The sequence below is a fragment of the Orcinus orca genome, chromosome 9 (assembly GCF_937001465.1).
Source record: "Orcinus orca chromosome 9, mOrcOrc1.1, whole genome shotgun sequence".
NCBI lineage: Eukaryota > Metazoa > Chordata > Mammalia > Artiodactyla > Delphinidae > Orcinus > Orcinus orca.
The window spans coordinates 13177161-13202905 of NC_064567.1; the positions used below are offsets into that span (position 1 = coordinate 13177161).

At 36.6% G+C, this 25745-nt stretch overlaps 1 protein-coding gene across 5 annotated transcripts in view; it reads left to right on the forward strand.

The window, feature by feature from the left end:
* The window catches only part of BRAF (B-Raf proto-oncogene, serine/threonine kinase), a 163648-nt gene extending 138272 nt beyond the window's left edge, over positions 1-25376 (forward strand). The window contains exons 17-20 of one of the 5 annotated variants that reach the window (XM_033432330.2): positions 5496-5630; positions 9099-9252; positions 17394-17536; positions 23912-25376. In XM_033432330.2, coding sequence (XP_033288221.1) covers positions 5496-5630; positions 9099-9252; positions 17394-17491 — 387 coding nt within the window. In that variant the 3' untranslated portion in view covers positions 17492-17536; positions 23912-25376. Of the gene's footprint in view, positions 1-5495; positions 5631-9098; positions 9253-10327; positions 23628-23911 lie in introns of those variants that run through there. The other 4 variants (XM_033432332.2, XM_049715082.1, XM_033432329.2 and 1 more) reach the window with 4 other exon arrangements.
* The last annotated feature ends 369 nt before the right edge of the window (positions 25377-25745 follow it).

Below are 25745 nucleotides of genomic sequence, written 5' to 3' on the forward strand. Positions count from 1 at the left end.
TTACAGTTAATATAATAGAAAACAATAGTTGACCATATAAACTGTGATTAAATAATATTTATACATTATACTGTGATGTACATGTGAATCACCTGGATAATTTGTTTAAAAAATGGAGATGCTGGAGTAGATTCTGATTCAGTAGGGTGGGTCCAAGCATCTGCATTTTTAATAAGTTTGCTAGTTGTTTCTGATACATACCAAAGTTGAGAATCACCAGTGTAAAGAATCTTCAAAAGCATGAGTGTTTTATGTGTTTGATCATAACCTCCCAACCTAATGAAATGATAATTTTTAATGTATAAATATATTACTTCATTTAGTAGTGTTTTGGTCAACAGTTCAACTCTCAGTCTTTTTGGTGATACTGAAGCTTTCTGAAGATACTGAGTAGCTTTCTCACTAAGAACTTATAACTATCATGTGGTATCAGAGAAGTAATCTAAGTTGTCATATACTTTGCATATGCTTATTGAATCACCATATGGCCCTTACCCAACAGTGGTCTTGATTCTCTATTTTGAGAATTTTAAAAATGACTGCCTTTCTACATAAGTCAGCATAAAACTAATTTTTTAAATTGCTGTTTGGTCTTTCTAACTACTTTCATAGCTTTAGAGTGTTGGATTATAGCTTTAAGTGTTAAAAAGGAATCTATGACCTGGCTTCTGATGATCTGATCTTTTAAGCCTCCATGAAACTTCGATTCAGGACGGACCAAGATAGTAGCTAAAGAACATAAAAACATTGAAACATTGCACTTAGTGTACTTGTGACAGATCCTAGATCACTGAGATGATTGATTTGACGATAGCAGTCTGAAGAGCAAGATTGTCTCTAATTTAGCAGCTTCACGTGCTCTGCCTTTTACAGTCTTATTAACTCAACCATACAGCATAATACCCCATGCCGTGTTTAATTTTCCTATGCATTCTGTTCTTCTAGAGGAATTACGAGGGAATTTTAGTTTAGTTTTAATTGATTTATCATAGAGACTACAAATAATAAAAATTTATGAACCTAAGATCTGGATGAAATCCATTTGTCAGTAAATAAGTTTATTTTAATGAAATAATAAAGTTATATTATGGAAATAAGTAGTAGTGTCTCCAAAATATGGAAAAAGCGTCCCAGAGTTCTGCACTCATCCACTTCTTGGCATTTTAGGTGCTTTGTCCTCCATGGGAGTATAATAAATGATGTGGCAAGGGCTTACTCTCCATGAGAGAAGTAAGTGAGTGACCAACAGAAGGGTAAGGCCTTTACTAGTTAATTCTTTCTGGGAGTATAGTTAGAGCCTTCTGGAATATGCCAGTCTGAAACCAAGTATTTGATGAAGAAAAAGGATATGAAAGAATTATATACTCTTCCCATCATCCCCATTCTACTTCATTACCTTCTAGTCTGCTTTCTTCAAGTGGCGCTTTCCATGGAACTCCCTCTTTTGAATCAGTAACTCTAGTCATCCTCAGTGAAGTAACCCCCAGGTACTGTTCCATCCATCTCCTTGATTTGATTTTTCTTTCTCTCATGCTTTGATCTCCATGGCTCTCAGATTGGACTTCTATTTGAAAATCTAGGAATATTCTTTTTTTTCCATGGGAGATGGGACAGCTGCTTCATTACCATATAATATGGTAATGACCCATGCCCCTATACTCTCACCCCCCCATAGTCTGAGGTGGCAGGTTTTGCCTGTAAATTCAAGGCAGGACTCTGGTAAAGCAGTGTGATGTAATGGCAGACCTTGGACTCATGACCTGCATGACCTGGCCACTGTACCTCTCTTTCTTTTTCAATTATTAAAAATAAGAGAATGAACTAAAGAATTCCTTAACAGTTACAAAGATTGAGTTCTTTCCTAAAACAGGTTTCTTAGCTCCTTGAGGGATGACCACCTCTATGTTACTTTGCAGAGTAGCATGCCTTTTTACTTCACTTACCCTAGTGCCGAAAGTCTGAGAAATTGCTTTGTCATTTTTTTCCCCCTCTTTATCATTCTGTTTTGCTCTCTTTCAGTGCAGCTTCTTTACTAAATTGGGATTAATAATGTGCTCAGTTAAGCTAGGTATATTGGCTTTTTTTTTTATTGGAGCAGACGTGCTGTGTCATCTTAGAAGAAAATAGCATAACATTTATTATTTCACGTGAATTCCAGTTATCATTGCTATAGCAAACCACCTAAAACGTAGTGGCTTAGACAAATTGTAAATCTGCAATTTGAGCTTCTCTCAGTGTGGAAGGCTTATCTCTTTCATATGGTATTATTGGCTGTGGTAGATTCACTGGGTGTTAAAGGATCTACTTCCAAAATGGCTTGAAAACATACCTGAGAAGGTATGTGACCAGTTAGCCGTCAGCTGGAAGCTTAGTCTTGGCCGAGGGCCAGGGGCCTCAATTCTTCTCGACATGGGTCTTTCTGTGACGACTTTTTCACAGGAACCTTGGACTTTCTCACAGTATGGTGGCTGGGTTCTAAGCACAAGATCTCAAGGAGACAGAAAATGATAATAAGTACCAGTGTCTTATCAACATGCAAATTATTTTATTTTAATAAAAAATTTTGATATCTACTGTATGCAAAAGCTGTGAGATATAGAAGGATGCAAAGGTGAATAAAACACAGGCTGTGCTCTCAGTTCTGTTGAGGCAGTGCAGGGGGTGATGTTGAGGATGAGCAGACCTGTGCTCCAGTAACACAGAGGAGTGAATGAAGGGGTAGGGATACCAGGAGTGCGGCTGTAGATGGAGAATGAAAATAACCAGTCCCAGAATTTCAAACTGAGCTATTGATTTTGTAGTTAAGTGCTACTTGAATTTTCTATCCATGAATTACATCCAGGAAAGACCTTTCCTTTAAGCTTAAATAGTTGCAAAGAATGTAATTTGCAGTGTATTATATTGACATTTCAAAAAAAAAGCATTATATCATTCTTTTAAATGTACCAAGTAAAATCTAAACGTCATACTGATTTGATTCTTACCATCATCACTTGTTTAAAAAATAAAAAACCTCGGGCTTCCCTGGTGGCGCAGTGGTCGGGAGTCCACCTGCCGATGCAGGGGACGCAGGTTCGTGCCCCGGTCTGGGAGGATCATGCGTGCCGCGGAGCGGCTGGGCCCGTGAGCCATGGCCGCTGAGCCTGCGCGTCCGGAGCCTGTGCTCCGCGGCGGAAGAGGCCGCGGCAGTGGGAGGCCCGCGTACCGCAAAATAAATAAATAAAAATAAAAAACCTCTTCATTAGTTTTTGGAATTTTACATGGCTCTTTTTTTGTCTGTAAATTATTTGTATCCTACTTCCTCCACAGAATTTTTTCCCTAATGTAACATATTTGTGTGCTCTAAACCCTTTTATTGCTCATTCAAATTATATCTCTGCAACAAAAAAATGTGCTTAAATTTAGAACTAAAAAAGTTTTTCCCAGTGACTTTAGGCTGTTAACTTTTTTAATTCCAAATTATGCTATTAATAATTATTAAATATATAACTGATGAAAATAACATGAGTTTTGATATAAAGAAACAGGTAAAATTTTATTGGAAGTGTGTTTCTTAATGAGCAACATGGGGCTTTTGTTTTCTCTTCAGTCATTTATTTGTGAAAAATATGACCTTTGCTAGAATAAGCTGGGACTTAGCGTCAGTCCTTCTAGTTTTATTTTTAAAGAAGTAAGTGCTGAGGAATATTGTTCAAATAAATAAGAATATGGGAAAGTCAGGAGTTTTGTTACAACCACATGCAGAGTTCAGCAGACCACCTTCAGGTTCAGTAATTCATTAAGTCTTATAGAACTCACTGAAAGTTGTTAATACTCACGTTATGGTTTATTAAAGCAAAAGGATACAGATTAAAATCAGCCAAGGGAAGAGGCACATAGGGCAGAATTCAGGAGAGTTTCACATAGGGAACTTCCAGTTGTCCTCTTCCCGTGGAATTGTGGCCAGCACTCAGTTCTCCTGGCAGTCATGCGTGACAATGTGCAGGAAGTGTTGCCAACCAGGGTAATTCACTGGAGCCTTGAGTTATTGTTGGGCCTCAGTCACGTAGATAACAATTGACCACCTCTGTTGTTGACCTTAGTTTTTAGCCTCTACAGAGGTCAAGCTGATACCATATAACTTAAAGCCCCCTCTGTAGAATCACATTGATAGCATAGACTATCTGACATGACCTTAGACTCCCAGATAAACAAAGGCACTCTTAACAGGCAGGACATTCCAAGGGCTTAGGGATTACCTCCCAGGAGCCAAAGGCAAAGGCCAGCCCTCTCTTTGGGCAAGATTAGTTCTTTACCATAACCATATCACTGCTTATTTGAACTCATTTCTATAGCATACCAAAAATTATATAATAACTTGTCATTTAAAATTATTTTAACAATCAGCTGACAATTCAGTTAATTTTGCTGAAAGCAAAGAATTGGAAACCAACTGTCTTGCAAAGGGATTTGCTACCCATTCATTAGAGTCCAGTTAGACCAATATTTGGAAGCATCCCTTTGGTACCCTCAGCAGTGTTACACACTGACGCAGTGTGCACGGTAGTTAAATTCCATGTAGGTAAAAGGTGTGCCTTTTGTGAAGTGGGAGAAGGGCAGTTGTGACAGAGGAGATGGAAAGGAGGTTAAACTTCACATCTTCACTTTAGTGGTGCTTGGGCAAATCATCTTATAGTTAAGTAAGGGTTATTACAGCACCAAACAAGAAATAACATAAAATAGCATATCAGACTTGACTGTTCCTAAAATTTATCAGTTCTACCTTGTAACCTGGGATCTCTGACTGGCTCTCTCCACCTTAGCCTCTAGTCTGTCCCTATTGAACCTATTCCCTGTAAGATCAAAACCCCTCTCTCTTCCGTGACACCTAAGACTGTTAACATCTGTCTCTGCCCACTTTCAAAAGAACCACAAGTCAGAAAATTAGAAATGTAAGAAATCAGAAAAATTATAAATCTCTGTACCCAGGGAAGACAAGGCTTTTTACTTTATTAAACATTAAATTTTAGTTCCCAGTAGCTTTACCTTCCCTCTGGAGGAGGGTCTGGTTCTCAGACTTATATAACTAAATGCCCCATTAGAGTTTCCTCAACAAAAGAATTTAAAATTCAGATGCCAAAACAACTGTTAAAAAGGTTAACTATTTTGGTTGAGTAGAAGAGGCCCGATCTGTGTTTCAGAATGATTACTATCAGTGGGAAAATGGATTGGATAAGGAGAGACTGGAAGCATGCGGAGCAGTTAGGAGACCTTTGCAGTAGTCCAGGGGTCATGAAGATTTCGCCTTGCAGCACATTAAGTATTGATTCCCCACAGTCTATGGTATATAGGAATCAGAATACTAGTAGCATTGTGTTTTTTAACCTTCTATTGAAGTGTAATGTACATACAGGAAAGTACATGTCATAAGTGCACAGCTTGTTGAATTTTCAATGTTTATATATTTTTCAACTTATCTACAAGGTTATATGATTTGCCTTTTTTTTCCTCCCCAGATAATTTTTATGGTGGGACGAGGATATCTATCTCCAGATCTCAGTAAGGTACGGAGTAACTGTCCAAAAGCCATGAAGAGATTAATGGCAGAGTGCCTAAAAAAGAAAAGAGATGAGAGACCACTCTTTCCCCAAGTAAGAAAAAGCTTTATGTTACCTAGAAGGACAGACTAATATTCTGATGCAGATTTTTAAGCACTTTTTAGAGCACAGTTTGTATTTTACGGATTTGGATTCCATGTGATTATGTGCAGACTCCAGATAAGTAAACACATAAAGGTGATTTTATAAAGGTTGAACAGTGGTACACCTAAAAACTTAGGATCCCAATACAAAATATTCAGAAAGATTTTGCTTTTGTCTAGCAGTTCTCAAACTTTTTGGTCTCAGAACTGTTTTCTACACTTAAAAATTATTGAAGAACCCCAAAGACCTTCTGTTTGTGTAAGTAGTAATTCCCATTTTAGAAATTAATACTTTTTAAAATATTTATTTATAAATTTATTTAAACATAATAAAACCATTACATGTTAAATAATGTTTTATGAAAAATAATTATATTTTCCCAAACAAAAAAATTTCGAAAAAAGTGGCATTGTTTTAGACTTTTCGCAAATCTCTGCAAAAAGAAGATAGCTGGATTCTCTGCTTTGCATTCATTATGTTGCAATATCTTACATTATATAGCCTCTGAAAACTCCACTTACACTTGTAAAATAATGAAAGTAAAAAAGGCAAATAATATCTTAGTGCTAGTATAAAAATAGTTTTTCTACAGACTACACTTTGTGCACTGCTACTTTTATTCTTCTTGATGGTAAAATTAAACAGGTTGCAAGCATCCCTTTAATGTTAGGTTTTTTTGAGGGGCATTTTTACCTGGGACAAAACGAGAAGGCAACTGTTGGTACTGTCTGCCGTTCTCTGATTCTTGGAAACTTTCCATTGTTTTTTATCTTTTCAAGTTGGAAGGCTAAAGCCCTCAATTTAATAATCTTTCATAAGCCTCATGAACTGGAACTAAGTACCTGAACAGTCTTAGAAAGTTTAGCTGTAGTAGATATTGTAATATAAATTCCGTGTTTTATAATGCCTAGAAAAATCACGATAGCGCTGTATAAATCTGTCCCAATGAGTCAGTACAGTTTTCAGGTGGGAAGTGCTGACTCCCATAACTCAGCTACCATGTGGTCCTTTGTGAATGCTATCAGTCCTAGCTCAGTTTCTTAGAAGTCAGTGTTACAGGAATGTGTGAATCTTTTATCCCTATCTAAAGAATTAAAGATTGAATTTTTGCTTTTAACAAGTCTCTCAGGGGCTTGTCCCAGAGCAGGGAGGGGAGGCTGAATGGCTGCATAGGTAGTTATATGTTTTACGTATTGGAATTCTACGTTACTATTCCTTTGAGGAAGAGTTGGGTTTTTTTAAACCCAGAAAACCACTGGTTTAAGACCATCAAAGTAAACGACCGGTATTGTTGGCCATTGTGAGCAGGACTCTGCACCCTGTTCTCTTTTCACATTCCAGGTGCTAGGGTTTCCTATTAAACGTGGTTGATGTACATTAATAATGCAGATTATATCCTTAGGCTCACTTTTCAAATGGTATTAAAAGGGACAAAATGGTCATATTTCTTAATATAAGTAATATTTTATTCTTTTCATGGTATCAGAAAATGAAATACATATATGAGTATTCCAGATTATTAAAAGCTGCCCCTTTTAAGTATTATTTTTAAATTTTCATTACAGGATGTCTCTTCACACCATACACAAACATAAATTTCAGATGGCTAAAGGTTTATATGTAAAAAACAAAACTATAAAATAACAAATCATTTTTATAACCTTAAGGTAGGAAAGGCTCTCCTAAGCAAGAGGCAGAATCCAGAAGTTATAAAGGAAAAGGTTAGCAGGTATGACTACATTAAACATTTTAAAATTTCTATATAGTAAAAATAATATTGAAAGGAAAACACTGAGAAAAATAATTGTAGCATGTATAATAAAGAGTGTTTATGCTATACAGAGGACTCCTACAAATCCATAAGTAAAAGGTAATCAAAGGAAAATCAACAAAGAATATGCACTGGTGATTCACAGAAGAAGTACAAATGCGGAATGAACTTAAGCACAGGATGTTAGGAATAATAACATCAGTGATAATCAGTAAAATGCAAAGTCACAATTGTGAAATACATTTTGATTTTGTCTCTGAGATTGATAGTATCCAGCATTGGGTACAATGTTGGGAAGTAAGGAAGAAATGTTGGTAAGAATGTAAATTGGTTTGACCTTTTTTGAAAGGACTTGGTAGACTCCATAAACTTAAAATACATACACCTTTTGCTCTGGTAGTTCCACTCCTGAAAATCTATGCTATATGCTACAGAATCTGCCCCCACAGGTATCCGGATAAAGACTGTTAACTGTAACTGGAAAAATTAAAGACATAAAGATCAAGGTATCTCTCTGTAGATGGCTTGGATGTCAGTGAGGGAAAAAGAAAGCAATGCAGAAAAATGTGTACTGTGATACCACTTTAAATGGTGGTGAGGGAGGGGATGGGCTCTGTTTTCATATGTGCATGTTTATGCATAGGAAAGGTCCAGAAGAAAGTATAGACTCCTTAACAGTGGTTACCCCTGGAAGGTAGCATTCATACTTTCCTGTATTATTTGAATTTTTATTTGTGTGTTATGCTTATAATTTTAAAAATTTTGTAACATTGCTTCTTTGCCTTCTTATACTAATCACTCTACAGATTACAGTTTAACTTCAAAAAAATTTTTGGTAGCTGAGAAAAATAATAATAGTAGTATATAATGTGTATAATACTACTATATAGTATATAATCATAGTAGTAGTAATAATGGCTGCTAAAGTTTTATTGAGTACTTACTATATGCCAGGCATTGTGCCAAGCCTTTTATATGTATGTTTCATGCATTATCATACTGTATGCCTTCAAGGGTCATAACCGGTTTCTTTGTACCTTAAAAATGTGCTGTATTTCTACATTTTGTGCATTGGTGTCTACTTGTAGAGTTTTCCTATCTTTTCTTTCACTTATGGGTATTCATCTGTCACTTCTCACTCCTGTGGTGCTGGCATTCTGGGTCATTGGGGCCCTGTTTTTAATTATGTGTGTGTAAGACATTTCCCATTACTAAATTTCTTTAAAGAATAAGTTGCTCTAATGGTTCTGTTTATGAAGTTATATAGTGCTTTCGTTATTTATGCTCCATCTTCTTCCCAAAAGGGACTTGTGGTCTGTGAGAAATAGGTATATAATTGATTTTAAATTTTTTTTATTTACTGTTTCAAGGCTGGCAAATGATCTAAAATTATAAAATGTAAAGAAAAGCTAACTATGGATTACTTTTCCCATTCAGTTTATAGAGAGTAAAGCTGTAATAGTTTGGTAATTTTCTCTTCTTTTTAAGGAAAAGTATCAGTTTCTTTACTATTTTCCAGGCATTTGAGATAATAGTGAAAACAATGTATTATAAGATTTCATATGCTTTCTTGTAGAGTATGATGGGGCTCTTAAAGATTAACACCACCTAGATTTTCATCATTCTTTCTTTTTTTCTTTTTTTAGATTCTCGCCTCTATTGAGCTGCTGGCCCGCTCATTGCCAAAAATTCACCGCAGTGCATCCGAACCCTCTTTGAATCGGGCTGGCTTCCAAACAGAGGATTTTAGTCTGTATGCTTGTGCTTCTCCAAAAACACCCATCCAAGCAGGGGGATATGGTGCGTTTCCTGTCCATTTAACAAACTAAATGAGTGACAGAGTGTAGGACGGTAGGGACAAAGGAAAGTGAACATATGTTTGCTTACATATTTGTTAAATTGAATAGGATATTCTTTTTTTTTTAAGGTGAACAAAAGAACATGTATGTTTTTAAAGACTGGATATAATTGTTTTGCCAATCTAAAATTCATACTTAGCATTAGAGTTTCAACATCGAAGGGTTTTTGAAGTTCTCAGACATTGCTGAAAATTCACAGTACCTTTTCCAGAGGTTTTACTTCCCGTTCCAAGTTTATTTTGTTTACTTGATTATTCTAATTATTAAACTTCAGTTAAACTTTCCTCACTCACCTTTTGCTGTTAGCTGTCCTGCGTCCATTAGGGGCTCCAAGAACAACGCTGCCACCTGTGTGTGTGATGGCAGGTGGGAAGCTGACAGTAGGTTAGGCTGTGTTAGTGAAGGTAAACTGAACAGGTCTAATTAGGAGTCACTAAAATTGAATAAGCTTATTTTTATTCTTAATATTTTTTCTTATAACTATTTCTTTTTGTTAATACAGTTTGGAAAATATAGTTGTCCTTTATTCCCTTAGAGCAGTATAAATTATGGGTACAGGTAACCAGAGATATTGCTGAGTGGCATGTTTGACATGAGTAACATGGTTTAACTTTGGATTTTTAGTTAATATTTCTTTATATATTAAGGATGTCTTACACAATGCAGAAGTCGAATTTCCTTACAAATGCATTGCCTCCTCTTCCTTCCAAAAAGTTCCACAGAATTCTGTGAGAACTTGTAGGTTTGTTTTGTTCTTCTTTTAGATAACTGTGGTTGCCAAACAACCAGGTAATGGATTTTTTAAAAATTATTATTTTAGGTTATACTCACCTCTCATGATGCATATTAGGAATGACTTATCCGTGTGTCTCTGTCCTCCTCATTATGAATGTATGAATTGTTTTTTTTTATTCCACGGTGTGTGTGTGTGTGTGTGTGTGTGTGTGTTTGTGTGTGTGTGTGTGTGTGTGTATAGTACGTTTAGCGCTTTCTAATGCTTACACTTTCTTATGTAGAAAATAACTGTAATGTGGCAGTCAGTATATTCTTACTGTGAACCAGAATCTTACCGGGAATCAAAAGTGAAAGAAGCAGCATTGCTGTCATCAAAGCAATCACCGTCTCTACTTCAGAGTCAGCCTAGGGACCAAAGCCAGCCTCTTAAATACATCTTCATTTACTCAGTTTGGAGTTGTGATGATATTAAATATAACTGACAGTTCCAGGGTTATTCAGGGGCACAAAGATGGCATTTGCATAAATGCCATCCTTCTTGGAAGCCAATAAAGAAGAAAATCGGGAGGACTTTAGTGATAATTTAGTCTTGTAAGTATCACAAATAAATTTTTGAAATATTTTCTTTATTTGAATAAGTTAGATTTCATCCGGGGAAACCACTCAGTGATAAGTTTGGCATACCTTGTGCCCCCCCATTTGGGTATCTTAAGATAAATAATGCCATTCATGTTTTTAGAAATCAATTCATGACTTTGAATGTAGGAAGAGTAGTGAAAAAGAACGTTTATTGTATTTTAAAAAATGAGAATAAGAAAGTCATAAAAGAATGTGACTTATTCAGAAACATAAAAGTGTGTGATTTCTAAATCTTCCAGTGACGCTAAAGATGTGATTATTAGTAACTATTAGATTGGGTTTTATTTATTCACAAATTGAATAGCAAGCATGTAGCTAACAAAGTTTTTACAAATTGACTTGGTCTGTGGAATGCTCAAAGGTTTGGGCATTTTGAGGCACAAGAGTCAAAGGATCTTTTTATTGACAGAGCTCTTTCATAATTCCTCAGCATACTTTCTTCACTTTTATCTTCCTTTCTTTGTTCACTCTCTTTTTTTCCCCCCAACACTACCCACACTAAATACTACCCAGCTCCCCACATCTGCATTTGACACTTTTCCTTCCTTTCTTTACCAGTCTCCTTTGCCAGAGGGCATTTGCTAAACTCTTAGAGCTGCTCAGAAAACTCATTATACCAGGGGTCCCCAATCCCTGGGCCGCACAGCAGGAGGTGAGTGGCAGGCAATGGAGCGAAGCTTTGTCTGTATTTACAGCTGCTTCCCATCGCTCACATTACCACCTGAGCTCCACCTCCTGTCAGCATTATGGTGAATTGTATAATTATTTCATTATATATTACAATGTAATAATAATAGAAATAAAGTGCACAATAAATGTAATGTGCTTGAATCATCCTGAAACCATTCCCCCGACCCCGTCCGTGGAAAAATTGTCTTCCACGAAACCGGTCCCTGGTGCCAAAAAGGTTGGGGACCACTGCATAATACCATCCCATTGACATTTGAACATGCCTTCAAAGGACTGCATAGTAATTCTCTTCTTTCCAAATTGGGCCCACTGGAAATGTTATTGGGAGAACATTAAAAATAGAGCAGGTGAAATATATAAATAACATGGATCTGGAGAAGTAGAAAGCATTAGAATGATACATGGTAGTTTCCCTTTCTGTTGTTGCTGTTTGTCTGTTTGATACTGAGTTTTAGATGTATTCTCCAAATAAGAAAAACATTATTTTCCTAACCATGTGTAGAGTTAATCTTTTTGACTAAGGAATTGAAACAGAAGGACATTCATTATCTTGCAGCTGACGGCTTCTTTCCTAAAACCTGAAGCCTCAGATCTTTTCATTAAAGTTGATATCCTTCTTCAGAAGGCAGCCATTTTATAAAATTTGTTTTACATTTTAAAAGTTTTACCAGTCAGTGATGAGGAATGAGGTTTGTCTTCTTGGTTTTAAGTAGTTTAGGGATCACAGCATTTAACTCAAATACTTCAGGTTTGTTTGTTTTCGGATATTACAGGATTGTACCAACCATTTAAATACTAAACTAGTAGTTAAAGTCATTCTCTTTAAAATAGTGACTATTTAACACACTTGCTTATTAAATGGCCTTTCTCTCAAGTAGATCACACTCAATTTAAGGAAATGATCTGCCTTTTTTTTTTAAGTGTTATGAAAAGAGTATTTCATGACTAAAACGTTTTGTCAGTTATAGTCTTATTTGAGAATTACTGAACATTTCTATGGTACTTTTTCTTTTACTAAATATTTCATCTCTCCTGTGATCATTTCTCTAAGAATTTTAAGAAGTCCAGTGTGTCTCTGGCAGAATGTTCCTCATCCTTTAGAAACTGCCTGAAAGGTCACCACAAAAAAAGAATGGGACTTATTCTAGTTTCAAATGACTGCCCCCCTACATCTAAGACAGGGATTTATTTACGTACAAAATAACGTGTTAGATTTTTCACAGCATATTTAATCTTTAAGGAATTCTTTATCAAATTATATGTGTAACAGCCACTGAAATACATTTAATTCTAGAATTAAGGGTGATTAGTAATATCTTAAAACTAGTTAATCAAGTCCTTAGCTTTCAAATTAACAAAGCATGATATTGGAGGTGTCTGAAATCTTGGGATCTTCCCAAGTGTTCTTTGCCCCATTCCTTAATAAAGTCAAATGGAAAATAGAGCTTAGGTTATTCTCAGCCAAAAAGGAGGTTATTTAAAAAGTTTCATTTTGGCCTCTGCTTGATTTTTTGGTTAATAATTAAATTATTTTAAAGTCAGAATATCTAGATGTTTCACTTCAAACAACTTCACACAAGCAGAGTTGGCTCTTACCTCAAATAAAATAGGGTAGGAGTTGGGATAGTAGAGATTTCCTGATATGCAAGGAGGAATAAGCAAGAAAAAAAAAATTTTTTTTTCCAATAGCAGATCCATCTCCTGTTACCCTGTCTTTTCCTTAAATTTTCTGTGATTTCAGGGACATATGTAGAAGGAGTTTTATTTTATTGCTTTCTAAACTATGAGTCCTTTTTGTCTTTTTTTTTACCCCCCTGGACCTGAAGTCTGATTATGAAAAGAACCACATTCCATTAGAAGCAGTAGACTCTGGTAGCGAGATCTTTAGTGTTTGCTTTATTGGTATTTGATTTGGAGTTTGTTGGCAAGATTTTGTGCTTTGGGGGGTTGTTTTGTGTGTTTGTATTTTTAAGGCTAATATTTAAGTTTGTAGAGAACACTGTTAAATGAAATGGAGTGTCTAATTGTAATAATGAGTAGGAAACATCTGAAGATTTTTTTAAGTTATTTTTAACATGGTATATAAGATTTGGGCTTAGAGTTTATCATTTTCTGATATTTTCTCACTTAATAGATGAATTCTAGCCATTTTTTATAAAGATTTCTGTTAAGCAAATCCTGTTTTCACATTGGCTTCCTTTAAGGAGTTTTAGGTTCTGTTAGATACAGTGACTACTCATAAAAACTGTCGAAAATTGCTTTTAAGAAATGTATTAAAATACTTCTGAAAAAATAGCAACCATAAAACCATAAGCAAAGATAATAAGGATTTTTATGTATTTCTAGAGTCTCTGTTAACATAATAGCCTCCTATGATTATGCTCTAAATGTTTTACTCTCCAGGGTCTTAGTAATTTGACTTTTTTTTCTTCCAATCAGTGCCAATTTCCCCAGTTCTTTTAACTTTAAATATGAAGGGTAATAAATGTTTTACCCTTCCTTGATCTTTTGACTCAAAATACCTTGGTTAATTGTTGAAAGGAATCCTTAGATGGAAAGAGATAGTATCGCTGTCTGCAGTCCAATTAGTAGTTGTATTCAGAACAGGAAAGCAAATTATTAATTATTGAAAATCATTTAGGGGGTCTGTTAATTGTTAAGACCTTGGACTTTGGAGTCAGCACCTGGCTTTACATTCCAACTCTGCCATTTTCTGGCTGTGAGATTTCTGGCAAGTTACTTAAAATCCCAGCTTGCTCCTCTATAAATTAAAGAGAAGTAATAGTACCTGCTTCATAGAGTTATTATGAGGATCAGATGCAAATGTGTATAGTGTTGAGTGAGGCATCTGGTATACTATAATAGACACTCGAGTAGTTGCTAATATTATCAGCATACAATCTGAGGGTTCAGTCAGCCAGTCGTTAGCAATCCATTGTTTGTTGGAACATGCCAGTGTTCTCTGGTACACCAGTTGAAATCGAACAGCAATCAGAAAACATAGATTATTCCTCGATTAAACAGTGTATTCATATAAATGATTGCTTGGATCCTCATCAGAAGCTATGTTACAGAAAAATGATGTTAAGGCTCACTAAATTCTGATAGCTGTCAGTTATCAACCAACCCCCAGAAATTAACTGTGGTGTATTTAATAAGAGGAACCCTAGTTTGAAGTAGAAGCTGTGGACAAAATAGTAGGTGAAAAATAAGGCATGAAGCCCCCAAATTCAGTAAGCAAAAGAGTGCAGTACCTCAGAGGGTCTTTGTGGTTAAAAACATTTTTATGCTGAGAATAATGTTCATTGACATGTGCCTATAAGTAATTTTTTGGTAGTTTAAAAGGTGAAATGAACTACAAATGGGAGAGGTCTGAACTTCCTTTCCTTCGTTCAAATGTGTGATGTGGACAGATCATTTGACCTGTGAATTTTATCTTTTACAAAATGAGAATAATTCCTGCTTCTTCCTTCCTAATAGTGGCATTATAATAATGAAAATGAGTTGATAATTTAGGTGGGAAGTGTTCTACAAATCAGCCTTACTGTTTTACCGTCAGTTACTGAGAAGTTTTGTTCATTGGAACTGTTTCAGCTTGATTAGAATCATAGCATGTAAAACCCAACTGGGAAATTATCTACAGACTTAATATCCTATATAAGTTGTCGTCTTTCATGGTTACAGCCTTTTTTACTTTTAAATTAGTGATGTCGTTGCTAGATTTGTAACATATAGCTAGTCACCTTTCAGTGAGGTTTCCATGAGGCTTTTCTGTGTCTCTAGGTTATTTGAGATAACTTTTTTAAAATTAGCTCTTGTCCTCCCTCTACAGGAGAATTTGCAGCCTTCAAGTAGCCACACCATCATGACAGCATCTACTCTTATTTAAGTCTTGTGTTCGTACAATTTGTTAACATCAAAACACAGTTCTGTTCCTTAACTCTTTTTAAAGATAAAAATTTTCAATGCATAAGCTGGTGTGGAACAGAATGGAATTTCCCATCCAACAAAAGAGGGAAGAATGTTTTAGGAACTAGAATTCTCTGCTGCCAGTGTTTCTTCTTCAACACAAATACCACGTGCATACAAGTCTGCCCACTCCCAGGAAGAAAGAGGAGACCCTGAGTTCTGACCTTTTGATGGTCAGGCATGATGGAAAGAAACTGCTGCTACAGCTTGGGAGATTTGCTCTGGAAAGTCTGCCAGTCAACTTTGCCCTTCTAACCACCAGATCAATATGTGGCTGATCATCTGATGGGGCAGTTGCAATCACCAAGCCTCGTTCTCTTTCCTGTTCTGGGATTTTGTTGTGGAGCTCTTTCCCCTAGCCACCACTGGTTAATTTCTGAGGGATGGAACAAAAATGCAGCATGCCCTTCCTGTATGGTGCATGTTCAGTCCTTGATAAATTTTTACCAAAATGAAGCTATTTTATTTAAATGGAGGGTGAGAGATGAGGAGGTAGGTTTTGGTGTAGAGGAAAAGGGAATGCTGCATCTTTTTCCTGACCTGCTGGGTCTCTGGCCTTTGTTTCCTCGCTCACTCAGGCTCTGCCTGGCGGGCAGACTGGAAGCTCTGGCGCACATTGCCTTCTTTTCCCATTGGGTCCAGCAATGAAGACGAGTGTTTGGGGATTTTTTTTCTCCACGATGTAGCAAGTTCTCAGGAAAATACAATTGATATCTTCCTCCTAAGCTCTTCCAGTCACCAATTACTTATGTGGCTACTTTGTCCAGGGCACAAAATGCCTGTATCTAATTAAAAGCCTACAAAACTGCTTGATAACAGTTTTGAATGTGAGACATTTATATAATTTAAATGTAAGGTACAAGTTTTAATTTCTGAATTTCTTCTATTATATTTTTATTAAAAACAAAATAATTTTCAGATTTAATTGAATTGGAATAAAATAATACTTCCCACTAGAATTATATATCCTGGAAAATTGTATTTTTGTTATATAAACAACTTTTAAAGAAAGATCAGTATCCTTTTCTCTACCTAAATATATGGGGAGTCTTAGCATAATGACAAATATTTATAATTTTTAAATTAATGGTACTTGCTGGATCCACACTAACATCTTTACTAATATCTCATTGTTTCTTCCAACTAACTCCTGCACTACATCCTACATTTTCTTTCTAGTCTTTGATCTAGCATATGCAACCTCAAATAAAAATGGTGGTGTCTCCATTCATTCTCCTCCTTCCTTTTTTCCCAAGCCTGGTCTTCAAAAGGTTGGTTAACTTTGGCAGCCGAGTCCCCCAGGCAGAGAATAGAGCAATTTTAGGTGTATTGGGACTGAGGGAGGATGTGAAAAGCCTGACATCAGTTGTTTTTATAGAAAGAACTGCTGTGGTATTAAGAACTTGTTCCTTATCTTTATAAATGGGGAATATAACCTAGTCATAACTTCCCTTGACCTTTACTGAAGTGTGGTATAAATCACAGTAGTAGCAAAGAAAGTGACTCTGGATGTATTAATGGCAAATACCCCCCTTATCATGAATCTGGACTCTTATCAAGATTTAGGAATGTAAATCAAACGTACCTAGCCCAACCAAGCTATGTAGTGAAGGACCTGAAAGAAATTAGACAGGACCTATAAAATAAATCAGGGAATTAGAAATTATTTAAAGTTTTCAAATTGTAAATTGCCCCGCTATTTTTCAGCCTATTAAAGCTTACTGTCATTAGATGATTTCTTGCTACGTTACCTATATTCAGAGGAAGGCCTGTTGAAAATTCCATGGACTTGTAAAAGATTGTCCCAGTAAAATGGGAAATAATCCTCAAGTTATTAACGAGTTTGAAAAGCAGTGTGTTCTTTAGTCTTTCGTGAGCAGAGCAGTATCTTACAAAATTGAGAAATTGCAAGAATGAAAATGATTTGTGCTGATTTGAAGAGCATCTTGTGTGCATAATGCTGCCTCTCTTTTAAAAGCATTGTTTATTTTTCTTTTTAAATATGTCCCCACAGATGCTTTTGAACATGCTTGTGTTACCTTTTCCTAGATTGGAGAGAGCTGGGCTTGAACAGTAGGCGTGTCCTGCCGGAGCTTCTAGTGCAGGACTCCCTCCCTGAGCACGGCAGGAGCCAGCACAGGAGCTAGTTATGGAGGGAGCTTAGCATTGGAGTTTTCAACACAAAATTCAAGGTGATTAAACACTGTTTTCTTCCCTTTCTTTTTAGAATACATTGCTATCTCATTTGAAAAATCTCATTTCTTAAATGAAGCTGTGCCCAGAAGCCAGGCTCAGGGTATTCTTGAGAGATTTGTATAGAGCCCTTAAAAAATAAAAATAAAATTTTAGCATTTCCCTTTTCTTCCTTTTCTCCATTAAATACTTTTTCTCTAGTTTACAAATGGCATGGAAAAGGAATTTCCCCTGAGTTTTACATGCTTTTTTTGATGCTTAGACTACAGATAGACTTGAGCTCCTAAGAAAATACAAGGGAAGAACTCCTTGTTTGTTGTGCAGTGCACTTTATGAGTAGTTTGTATCGATATTATGTGGCTGCTTTACTGACAGGCTTGTAAGGCTGCACTTATCTGTCTTTCCTGTAAGGCGGCTGCAGTGCCTTCTGTAGTGTATTTTATTTTGGATAAGGAGAGGTGACACCTTCTGAAAAATTTCAGAGTAACCATAAAAGATTGTTTTAAAGTATGTAGTATTCCTGATGGACTTTTTCATCATTAAACTAGTCTAGGGTCTAAACTTTTACCACTGAAATAATATTGACCAAAAAGTAATTTATAAAAGGGATTTTGTGAATAGAAAATCCACTGTAATCATTTGTACTTAAGTGCACTCTTAAAAGAAGATTCTGTCACGCTGTCAAACTCTGGTTCCTTAACATCCAATCCCTGGTTGTGTTTGCGATCTGGTAGGACATGCTAAGGCAAGCTAGAAGATAAAATCCCATATACTTTAGTATACGTGTTATATTTATGTCAGTGTTGGAAAAGAAAGAGCAGTTACTTAGTAATAAAGATCCAAGACTTCAACACTGTCAACATGAAACTTTGTAAATATTTCCTAGATTCTTGTTTGGTGCGGTCACAGCTCTTTATCACACAATGTTATCTTTTACTCATCAGGCAATTTTGGAACTGCTGCACACCCCTCCTCAGATCTCACCTGCCCCTCCCGTACATTCACCTCTCCAGCCTTGTGCACACCTCATTTAGCTTTACTTTGAAACACATTGCAGGGTTCAGGTGACCTCTTCTAAAACTACCTCCTCAGAATGAGGTAATGAATAGTTATTTATTTTAAAATATGAAAAGTCAGGAGCTCTAGAACATGAAGATGATTTAAGATTTTAACTTTTATGTGTACTTGTATTTGAGCCTTCTCATTTTGTCCTAAAGGGCATTATACATTTAAGCAGTAATACTGACAAATGTAGCTCAGAGTATCTGAATGTTGTTGAAAGTGATACCAGAATCTCTTTAGGGGTACGTTTCAGAATTTTTAACCTTATATCGGTTGCATGAAATTAAATAGTTAATGGTAACACTTCACTAACAGTGATATAATTTTAATTTTTGGTAGGCTTAGCAAGACAGTACATCTTCATAATGAGTTAGCCGCAGCTTCATCACATGCACAGATGCTCCTGTAGAGAGACTGCCCAGTTAAGAGGGTAGAATGATGACCCATTTTGCAAGTTTCTCTTCTTTGTCCAAATTGGCATTCTTTGTGCTAGAAAATCAGCACTTTGAGAATAGCAATTTCAACCATTAGACTAGTAAAAAGCAAAACAAACAAAAAAACCATAGCCAGACATGGAAAGTTTACTGTGAGTATAAACAGCAAATAGCTTACAGGTCATACATTGAAATGGTGTAGGTAAGGCTCTAGAAAAATACCTTGACAATTTGCCAAATGATCTTCCTGTGCCTTCATGATGCAATAAAAAAGCTAAAATTTTAGCAGAAATCAGTGATTTGTGAAGAGAGCAGCCACCCTGGTCTAACTCAGCTGTGTTAATATTTTTTAGCGTGCAATTTAGACTGCAAAGATAAATGCACTAAAGAGTTTATAGCCAAAATCATGTTTAAAAAAATGAGAAAACACACAGGTAAATTTTCAGTGAACAAAATTATTTTTTTAAAGCACATAATCCCTAGTATAGTCAGATATATTTATCACATAGAGCAAATAGGTTGAAATCATAATTCAGTGACATTTCTAGAGAAACTTTTTCTACTCCCATAGGTTCTTCAAAGCATGGAACTTTTATATAACAGGAATGTTTGACAGACATTTTAAGAAATTGCTGTAGTTTAGGGTTGAAGTTACTATATGCTGGGCAGCAGTCATATGTATTAACTAGTGAGAAGGATGAAATTAACATATAGGACAGAATTTGATTTTCTCAGTTCCCATAGTACTGCTGCCAACCTAGACACTGATTTTCCAGAGTTTGAAATATAAACTTGCCTCTCAGGATTTGTTTGCAAATTAAGTGGGACTGTCTTGCTAATGCTCTGGGGGCCAGGTGGAATCTCCAAGGGCTCCTCTATGAGGGGACATAAGGCTGGCGGGTGTGAACTGGACACACTCCATGGTGTGCTTCTAGTATCTTGATTCCTTGCCACCCCCAAGAAAGGCTTCAGCAAGTTCTCTAGACGTTTCACTAAGGAGTATTACTAATGCCCATAGGTTGTTGAGCACCCGAGGGGTGCAGTAGCATCTCTGCCTGATTGTATATTGGCCCCCAGAGGAGAGTGAAGTGGCCAGTGTACTCATATTCCATGTTGCTAGCTCTGGTAAATTGAAAATACTGGTAAGATTTTTGTTTTATTAGTACACTAGAGAGTAAGCTTTGTTTTGTTGTTTGAAGATAATCAATTTTCACTTCTGTTTGGGAAAACATTTAAATTGAATTTCAGTCCTAAATTGTGCCAGTTGTGGCAATTAACAGTTTCTATCAGGTGTTTTTAATGTAGAAGAGGACAGAAACTAAGTCCTAAAATCTTAAATTAAGGTAACTGGTTTATTTTAGAACGCTTAGGGGTGGTTAGTCTCTACCTCAAAAAATTGATTGAGTGTATCATTTATTTCAGTATCCACAATTTCAGCTGTTGTTCTTGTAATACTTTTTTTTAACATTTTGACCCCCTTTACCCAACTGTTAACTTAGTCTTATTACTAAATCAGTTTCATTAAAATGTTTAATTTTATTTAGCAGTTTTGACTAATTACAATGATATAACCAGTTGTGCATGAGGACACAGCCAGTGAGTGTATCTGGGTTTTTTTGTGATGCTTTTTTTTCTTAAGAATTCTGTAGGTTGAAGTACTCTTTGAAAACAAAGAACTAAAATATGTTTATTCATGTTAGCATAAAAAAAAAAGATTTGTGCAAACCATCTGCTTCTCCTGGCAGGCTGAGCACATTGTCCAGCACCCGCGAGTGGCTGGTTCTCATCACAGAATCTTTGTAGGGAATTGGGCATGAAATTCACTGAAGAGGTGGAGCAGAGGAAGTGTTCTGTTTACAGGAGTGGAGATAGGGCTTATGAGTAAGTTGCTTAGTAAGTTGGTTTTGTTTTGAGAATTATTGTGTTACATTTGTGTGTTAAGCTTTTTTTAACCCACTTGTGTTTTGGTGGAGTATGTGTTACATAAGAGGAAACGTCAGACTAGCATAAGCAACAAAGCTCACAGTCTAGGCACAGGTGTAGACAAAATGGACCAAAATGGGAGGGGGGAGGGTATGGGAGTAAGTCTAGGGGTAGGGAAGAATTGATGTGAGGGTGGGAAATAAACTATAATTACCTGAAATAAAATGTTAAGAGTGCAATAAGTGTGCTTTTTATTCTAAGCTGTGAACGGGTTTTTTAAAAAATCATTCCTTCCTAATACATTTGCCTGTGTTCTGTAGCTGATTAAAACCAGCTATGTAAACATATAATGCCTTTTTATTCATGTTAATTACCAACATAAATGGCTAACCTTTATGTCTTATTTATCTTCATGTTATGTTAGTTTACATCCAGGGGTGTGTATGTGTGTGTATGCTGTAAATTTTCCCTCCTTCGTTTGAAAACGCCTTTGTTGGGTCCTGTGTGTTTCCTTTGGCCATGCCACAGGTTATAGTCTCGGCTTGGCCTTCATATCGCCTGATTTGAAGGACTCTATCACAGTGACATAGCTCATTCATTTGTTGTGCACTCTGACCCTTTCCTCACTCAGCAGTTGCTGTTTCTTCTAAAATATGAGTGTACAACTATGAGGAGATTGAAATTAACTGTTTAACATATGTCCCTTTGAATTCTATTTAGTAGTTATGATTGCTCTTTGGTTTGGACCAAGAAAAAGGAAATCCGCGCCCCACCCCCACCCCCCGCCTTTCACTTATTTCTCGGTTTGAGGACAATTCTTCTGTAAGAGAGGGGAAAGGGAAATCCTTCATGTTTTAACTGCAGTGAGTTAATGGCCCCTGGTTTACTCCAAACCTTATGGCGATTCACATTCACATTCCTCTCCTCTCTTGCTGCCAGAGGTTTGGGTTTAGTTCACTTCAGTTCCGCTCAAGCATTGAAAAGGTTCTCATGGAGTCTGGGGTGTGCCCAGTGAAAAGATGGGGACTTTTTAATTGTCCACAGACCTCTCTATACCTGCTTTGCGAAAATTACAAAGGAGTAACTATTTTTAAAGCTTATTTTTCAATTCATAAAAAAAGACATTTATTTTCAGTCAAACGGATGATGTTTCCCTCTTGTCCCTTAATCCTCAGTGTTTGCTTGAATTTTTTTTTTTTCAATTCTTCCCCATCCCCGCTTCTTGATACTTTGGGTTCTCTTTCCTGCTCAGGTCCTTTCACTTGTATTTTGGAGTTTTTCTCATGTAAATTTGTACAATGGAAAATATTGTTCAGTTTGGATAGAAAGCATGGAGAATTAAAAAAAAGATAGCTGAAATTCAGATTGAAGAAATTTATTTCTGTGTAAAGTTATTTAAAAACTCTGTACTATATAAAAGGCAAAAAAGTTCTATGTACTTGATGTGAATATGCGAATACTGCTATAATAAAGATTGACTGCATGGAGAAGTCTTTATCAAGATCATTTTTCTAGCACTGTCACATTCAATAATGGAAGTAGGGCTTTTGACGGTCAGTTCTATCAGGCAGTGGAGGAACTAAGAAGTGTACATTGTTTCCAGTTACCGCTTGGTGGGCAGAGGTATTTATGAGAAATATTTTAAAAGTAAATTGTCAAGATGAATACCTAGTACATTGCACCGGCTACACTTTTGTAGTAGAGTTTTTTATCTGGTGTTGGTGATTATTCTCAAGCATTTTATGATGCTGTGATCTGACTGTTCCCCTCCAGTGGCTCAAATGAAGTGTGTGCTGTAATAGAGTCGTTTAAGTAGTAGTCTGTAGAAGTTCCATTTTCTGAACTTTGGTATCTTTCAAACTTTTTTGACACAACTTCCAGTAATACATTTTCTATAGGAACACAGACAGTACACACAAATACATATATTTGAAACTATGCACTCCTGTTTTACACTTCTTTTTTTTTTTTTTTTAATGCTGGCTACCTTCCCCCATGAGTTGATTTTATGCATTTGATTTCATAAAGCTTGAAAGACACCTAGAATATCATCAAGGCTATGTCATATTACCAGGCAGTTTCCAGAGGAGAGGTAAACAATTTTAAGACTTTACCTGGAAACCCTATGTCTGAGAAAAATATAAACAGAAAAGTCTTCAAGATGGTACATATTTGAGGAATCTGGTTTCTGGTCTTCATGCCTCTCCAGCAAATCATAAAATGCTGTTGAGACAAGTATTTTCTCTGAACTGCAGTTTTCTCATCTGAAAAATGTAATTCTGTAATAATTACAGAAACTCATTTTTAAATAACCTTCATACATGATTACAGTAGGGTAATTGTGGATTCATTTCTTAATGCATCATTCTATAAGTTTTCCTTAAAATTTAGTCCAGAATTATGAAACTTTTAATTATTGTGATAAAATTCTATTATAAAGAACCCTACCATACTAGCTCTTCTGAAATTTTATCAGGGGCTGTAGTAATTGGGCCTACTGTCTGGGCTGTGTAGTTCTCCTAGATTCGTAAAATGTTAGAGCCAAAAGAGTTCTTAAAGATTACATGGTTTAGGGACTTCCCTGGCAGTCCAGTGGTTAGGACTTTGCACTTCCACTGCAGGGGGCCCAGGTTCAATCCCTGGTTGGGGAACTAAGATCCCACAAGCTACGGCCAAAAAAAAGTTTATATGGTTCAGCCTTAAAGATTTCATGGTCCCCTCATCAGCTACTGAATATGAATCCCCCCAGAGATGACTTCCCTAGGCTCACGTAGCCAGGACTCAGTCATGACTTTTGTTTCCAAGATCACTACTATACATTTTATATATACTGTATGTATAAAATTTTGTTGTGGTTGTGATGATGGTTATAGTGAAATTGAGTGACATTGAGTTTGTAGCTAGAAATGGATATTGTGCCAGGTGTATTCCACTTGCTCCTTCTGTCTTCTCCAGGCAAGCAAGCCCACTGCTCATGCAGGTGATAAAAGGTAAAGGCCCAGTTGCTCAGGCAGGTCAGTACCAGCTCAGGCAGCTCCTGTTTCCTCCACTGTACACTGATGTCCTGCTGAAGCTCCTGATGAGATTGGTGGCAAAAGGTACCCGGGTCAGCCTCTTCTACAGAATAGTTCTAGAAGCAAGTGGAACCAAGATGACTTCTGTACCTTCCCAGAACATGCACAACAGGTGTTCCTTACACAGTACCTCCCTGGTCTCATAACTTTATTAGGTAATCAATTGTGGTATTTACACTCAAGTTTCCATAGGAAACTTAGTAAACTTACAAATTTGTGTGTTAAAATTTGACACTTAATATTCTGTTGCCATCAATAATTCTTTCACTGCCTACCTTTCCATTTATGAAGGTACATCTGTCCATCTACCAGGCTACACACTAAAACTGACTTAGAATGTACTTTTAGCAACTCAATAGGAAGGAAGAAAAGGTCATCCTAAATGTCTGTCTTGCTTTAGGCAGAGGAGAAGGGTGGTACTGCATCTGCTGAAATAATGTTTACAGTTTATCTCCATATGGAGGCTTTTCTATAAAAATCAAACCAGGATTCAAGGGTCACTATAAACTTAGCTTAGACCCAATGGTCTAGAAATAATATTTGCTTCCATTCCTTCATGCCAGATGTAGTTCTGAGGGCTTTATGTGCTAACTCATTTAATCTATTTAATCCATTTTACAAATGAGGATATTGAGGCACAGTTCAAATAAGTAGTCTGCCCAAACTCACAGCAAGTAAATAAATGGTAGAACTATGAGTCAGACCAAGCAAGTTTGGCTCCAGAGCCTGAGTTCCTCAAGCACTGTGCCAGTTTTTCAAACTGCAGGTTGAAACCCATTAGTGGGTAGTAAAATCAGTCTCAACCATTTTTTAAAATGTAGAATAGAATATAAAAGAAAATGTAACATAAGTTTTCATAAAACTTTTGTATTATTTATGTACGTATGTATACATATACCCACACACTAGGTCACAATGTAAAATTTCTTAGAGTAGGTAGGTCATGATCAAAAAGCTTTACACCATCTACCTCACTCAGACCTACAGCCAGACAACCAGGATTTGAACCTCAGTTCTCTTAACTTGTAGCTTGGGCAAGTTACCTATCTACAGCTCAACTTACTCATCTATAAAATGGAAAGAATATGAGGAGGGTGGAGGCCTATTCCTTGGGCTGGGACAATTTCTGCATCAGTGCAAACTGATTTCACAGCCCAGGTATGGAAAAGAGGATCCAGCATGTGGAGGCCACACTGGCCAACTTTAGAAGACTGCTAGTTTTAAAGTTATCTTTTAATTCAAGTCAAGCAACTCTGATTGATTTCTAAGGAAAAAAGCTAATGGGATTATCCTACTTGAGTTCACTGTTGCAGATTGTATTCCTTCCCGAAACAACTTTCATCCATCGGGGCGGGGGTGGCAGGGGGTGGCGGCAGTGGAGAACAACAAATAAATGAAACCTAAAAAGTACACAGAGATCTAACGGTCTTTTAAAGACCATAAATATTTATCAGGTGAGACAGCACACTCCTACACAGGTGAGTAAACACAAAACCAAGGAGAGCCTCAGACACCCTGTGCAACAGGCTCAGGACTGCTGGAGCTGGCAGCGGGGAGGGTGAAACTGTTCCACTTAGCTTTTGTTGCCATTATGCCCACTCTAACACCTAGGGAGAACCAAAGGGGGGATGTGAAAAACCTAAGAACTAGGAACTCGAATTGGACCACCCCCTGCCTAGAGCCTGTCAGAAGCTTTCTCACTGCATTTAACATAA